This window comes from Montipora foliosa, chromosome 12, assembly GCF_036669935.1.
Source record: "Montipora foliosa isolate CH-2021 chromosome 12, ASM3666993v2, whole genome shotgun sequence".
Classification (NCBI taxonomy): Eukaryota; Metazoa; Cnidaria; class Anthozoa; order Scleractinia; family Acroporidae; genus Montipora; species Montipora foliosa.
In genome coordinates this window covers 39,776,027-39,781,026 of record NC_090880.1, presented here as the reverse complement: position 1 = coordinate 39,781,026, position 5,000 = coordinate 39,776,027, and the positions used below count along the sequence as shown (strand labels likewise).

The 5,000-nt window shown below is 39.8% G+C and overlaps 2 protein-coding genes across 2 annotated transcripts in view; one reads left to right on the top strand and one right to left on the bottom strand.

Annotated features, from left to right (window-relative positions):
* LOC137980515 (uncharacterized) overlaps positions 1–4,594 on the top strand; it is a 5,348-nt gene extending 754 nt beyond the window's left edge. Inside the window, exon 2 of the mRNA XM_068827976.1 lies at positions 1–4,594. This exon is cut by the window's left edge and continues 233 nt beyond it. Coding sequence (XP_068684077.1) covers positions 1–500 — 500 coding nt within the window. The 3' untranslated portion in view covers positions 501–4,594.
* The window catches only part of LOC137980514 (Golgi resident protein GCP60-like), a 10,299-nt gene continuing 8,316 nt past the window's right edge, over positions 3,018–5,000 (bottom strand). The window contains exon 6 of the mRNA XM_068827974.1: positions 3,018–5,000. This exon is cut by the window's right edge and continues 848 nt beyond it. The gene's annotated coding sequence lies outside the window, so the exon portion shown is untranslated.

Genomic DNA, 5,000 nt, shown 5'->3' with positions numbered 1-5,000 from the left:
ACGGATTCGAAAACAGTGAGTTCAAGAAAGTGTTCAAAATCCCAGAAGGGGTTGATCCGACCTCAGTGACGTCAAAGGCTAGTCACGATGGAAGAGCTTTGGTACTCGAAGGAATCAAGCGGGTGGAAGAGACCAAGAAAGACGAAGACAGGAAATTTTCAGTCAAGTTAAATCTCAGTGGATTTGAGCCAGAAGAAATCAAAGTCCAACTTCGAGGACAAGAGCTGACGGTCACTGGGAAACAACGGACACCAGAGGAGAGCGGTTTGCAATGGTCACGTGATTACCGTCGCCAGATTCTTCTTCCCGATGACGCAGATCTCGGTTCATTGACGTCACGCCTGTCCAAAGAAGGCGTACTGACCATAGAGGCGCCACGTGATCCAGCTCTTTTGCCAAATGAAAGAAGTGTGGATGTCACCATAGAAGAAGGCGAAACTCAAAGTGAAGAACAAGCAAAACAGACAAGCGATGAAGCAGAAGGAGCACAGGACCAGTGAAGTAGAAGACTTAATGTAACAACCACTAACATGTCGTTTGAGAATTTATTTGTATTTCTGCACACAAACATAAGGAAGTTAAATGTTTACATGGTTGCTTCACCAGTGGATTATAGTTCAATCGATCAGCTAGCAATGGATATTGAAAAGGTAGTGCATAATAATCCGAGCAAGGAATATGCTCATTAGCGCTGTTGCCTTGAAGATTTCTTAGTTTCTCACCTATTGATTGATGGGGACAAAAGGCTTAAATTTGCAGAGACAACTAAGATTTACAAGTTCTTTTTCCAAGTTAATATTCTTATTGCACGATGCCTTCTGTAAGCAAATTCGTATGATAAGAAAACATTTCAACAGGTCGTCAACTGAAATTTACTTTAGTAGGTATGTGCTTTGGATCATCGCGGCCTTTCATTTTTAACGTAACATAAGTGTTTGTGTAATTTATAATGGCTTTAATGTGAATCAATACTCGCACTTAGAGTAAGCGAATTGCATTTGTGCTACTTCAGAATGGTTTTATGCGAAACAGCCTGTCAGCCTCGTCTATAGTGGCTGACAAAAGAAACCGTCGATTCCAGTTTTTAGATACTCCATGTTGTCCTTGCAAAAGCCATCTGTGCATTGATTAAAAAAAAAAACTCGGTTGAAGCTGTATCGTTTTAGAGTTGATTGTCTATATAACTAATAAAGCATGTTTTAGAATTAACTAAATTGTGGTTGTTTGGTGTTTGAGAGAAGCCCTGAAATAGTAAGCCAAGTTACAGAAATTGAAGCTTAATTTAAAACAGTAAACAATACTTCGAGGCAATCAATGGAAACTATTCTGTGGAACCTGGAGGTGATGCCTCGTCTGCGAGTGAATCTCTGTTACTGTTACTCGAATCGAGAGCTGTTTTCAGCTAGAGGTTGGAGTTGTGGGCGAAGTGATGATTTTTGTGAAGCTTGTCTATATCAGAATTTGTTTTATGAGCGCTCAAAATCTGGTTAGTTTTGCCCTAACAGCCAAGACTCCAACATGGCAATAGAAAAAACTGGCGCCATTTGATGAAGACAGAAAAAGTCAGTACTAAGTCATGTTAATTTCCTTTTAATTTTGGCGCTTTTAGTAATAAATGACAGTAAAATAGAGTGGACAAAGATAACATGATCTGTTATTAAGTGTAAGTATTATCTTAAGTAGGGTTCCACCCAACAAGTCCAAAACCACGTCACAGGCTTGAAAAAAAGTTTTCAAATTTAGAAATTAGTTTCTCTGAACGCAGCCCTGATTTACAAGCGACCTTAACAAATGAATTAGGGGTCCAACTTCCCGCATGGTTTTCCCTTTTTTTTGAGCACGCTCTATTTTACGGTTAATTATTCGCATTATGTGTTTTAAACATGCTTTTACCAACCATAAAGACCCGTTTAAACGGTTTCAACATTTGCTTCAAAATGCATTTAAAACTTTGAACCAAATGTTCGGTGCGTTTGAACAGGTCGTTCAACATTGTTGAAAGCATAAAAGATGTTGAAAGCTTGTTGAAAGCGTGTGGAATCAAGTTTAAATTGGTTTAAACTTTCATTCAACATCGATTCAACTTTTCCTTTGTTCTCAAAAATGTCGAATGGTGTTAAAGCCGTTTGAACACTGTTCATCAAGTGTAGAACACACGCATACTCCATGATCGTCACATCAATATGGCTGCACGTAGTTTATCTGGACGAGAGACGAGTCTGGTTTCTAGTTCTTTGTCCCTCGTAATCAAATTTTGCATTTTGTTGGTGCAATGTTGGAACCATTTGAACGGCTTCCGCACAACTCTGTTTCTGGGTCCAACATTTGTCCAACGTCCGTTCAACTTACGTTGAACGAACGTTGGTCAAATTCGAAACCTTTTAAGGGCGGTGCCTACTAATTCAAAGGTGTTTTTGCGCGGTTTACTGAATGCGCGGGAAAAGCAGATCTTAACAAGTATTATTGAAATCCAAAAAGAAAATTGGGAGTAACCACGCATTTTTCGAAGAAAATTAATCAACAATATTTGTAAAAAGCTTCAAAATACAGAGCAATGTATGGCGTTCCTTGCCAAATTGAAGCTTAATTATCTCTGAAAAATGCATGGTTACCCCCAACTTTCTTTCGGAATACCAAGAGCACTTGCTAAGTTCAGCTTTCTCTGCATAGTTTTGAACCGCGCAAAAATATCCCTGTATTAATAAGCACCGCCGATAGGAAATCCGAGTATCTGGAGGTGCGTAGAACGTATGCGCAATAACAATAGCAGGCACCGTCCTTAAACGGGCTTTAACAGACACAACAGACGTAAAAACAATCGCATCAACCAAATCCTGTGGTACAGCAAACAGACCCATTTGGCGAGCGCGGGAAATCGCGTGCAAGTCCCAAATTTTGACTTTGATTGGCTGAGATTACAGCGCCGGCTTTATAAACAAATCACCAAGTGGTATTACGCAAAACAAAAGCATTTGCGAAAGTAACTTTGAAACTTAATTGAAAACGCTATAAAAATCAATGATTATTCTGCTTTTTAATGAACATATATTTATATTTATTTTTTTCAATAGACAATCCAAGTTAAAAGAACTGAAAAATATCTTCTATACAATAGACGAAATCGGCTAACACAATTCAAATCTTTTGGGAATAAAACGTTTCGTTCCAGATATTTCCATATCACTTAATGTGAATGCTACATTATAATGCAAATACAATGCACAAAGAATCTTAACCCCGGGAGATTTGAATTGACCTCTTCAGCTTGTACGTTTTGTCTTCCCACTTCAGACCACGCGATGTTAAGAGTTGGCCAAACGAGAACGAGAGTTGACGAGAGTTTGTCAAGAGTTTCATACGCAAACAAAAGAGAGAGCCTGGGGAACACCCTGGGAAAACCACGAAAACCATGATGTAAACATGGCGACTCGCCATCCGGTTTTTTTCAGCCGTGGCGGACGCCTTGGCGTTGTCCTGGGGCCCCGAATCCGCGACGCCATATACTTTTTCCTTTTTTATCTGAGCCCGCTGGAAAAAAAAACAGTAACTGCTGACCGCAAAACTCTCGCTCAAACTCTCGTGCGCGGCCAAACGCGACAAAACTCTCGCCAACTCTCATGAAAAATTTGAGCAGGTTCAAATTCGATGAGAGCTCTCGAGAGTCGATGAGAGTAGCCGAGAGTGGATGAGAGTTCCTGGCCAAACCAGAGCGAGAGTTCCAACTCTCATCAGCTCTCGCTTGGCCAGCGCTTTACTCTACGGAAGAGTTTCTTTCAAATGTTGTCTTATGCATGTGCATTGTACGCATAACTTAAGAAAAAAGAAAAGGAAAATTCCCTTGGGAACATCACGTGGTCTGAAATGGGAACTGAAACATTCAAGCTGGAGGTCAATAGGCCATTTCCGAGTTCATACCTGCCTCCTCTTCAAAGCGAGTCTAAGTGCGAAGTTTTTCTTATGAAAATTAGTTTTCATTCATATGTAAAGTAGAAGCAATTACCATCACAAAAACTTCGCACTTAGACTCACACACAACATTTATGGACGTGTTTTCACAAGCGGTTTTTCAGGTCGCTTAGCGAGTGACAAACGAAAATTCCGTGAAAACAGTTCCTTTCCCAACTCGCTTAAAGTTAAGCGAGTTTGTAAATTTCAATAGAATTCTCATTGAATTTAAGCCACCAAACCAGTAGGCAATTACTTTCGGCCAACAGACCTTATTCCAAAATGGCCGTCATTTAAATATTCTTTTGTTTTTATTCAAATTAGCCCTTGATGGCTCGTTCTTGAGCTGCAAATTCAAAAGAATATTTTGCCTTGAACGAGGCATCAAGGTCTAATTTCAATAAAAACAAAAGAATATCTAAATAGCGGCCATTTTGGAATAAGGTGTATGAGGAGTCTCTTTCAGTTATTCAAATCGGAAATATAACAGGTGTGTTATTTTTATTACTTTTATTATTGCATTGGCACGTGCTCTCTCCTCATTTAATCTTACCCGTGAAAACACGTATTATTTTTAGGTCGCTTAACAAAGCCTGCAAACAAACCACTTTCAGGAGTTTGGTTTTATCAACGGAGTTGATAATGTAAATTGACCACCGTACAGAGTTCGTAAAAGCTGATGTTTCGAGCGTTAGCCCTTCGTCAGAAAAAAACAGCCCTTCGTTCCGATTCGCTCTGACGATGGGCTAACGCTCGAAACGTTAGCTTTTAGAATCTCTGTACGGTGGTCAATTTACATTATCAACTCCGTTGATAAGACCAAACTTTTGTATACTACTTCCCCACCGACGCAGCACCACAGTTTCTTTAGAAACTACCCCTTTTATTCACTTTCAGGAATGTTGTGCGAGCCAACGCCTGTAGTGAAAACACTGCCTGAGTTAGCCGATTTCGACTATTTGCTTTAGTAGAGCGAGTTTCAATCGAGTGTCGCAAAATCAAAACCAAAGTAATTACTTTGGCCAATCAAAAAGGAGGGAGACAATCCAGTAAAT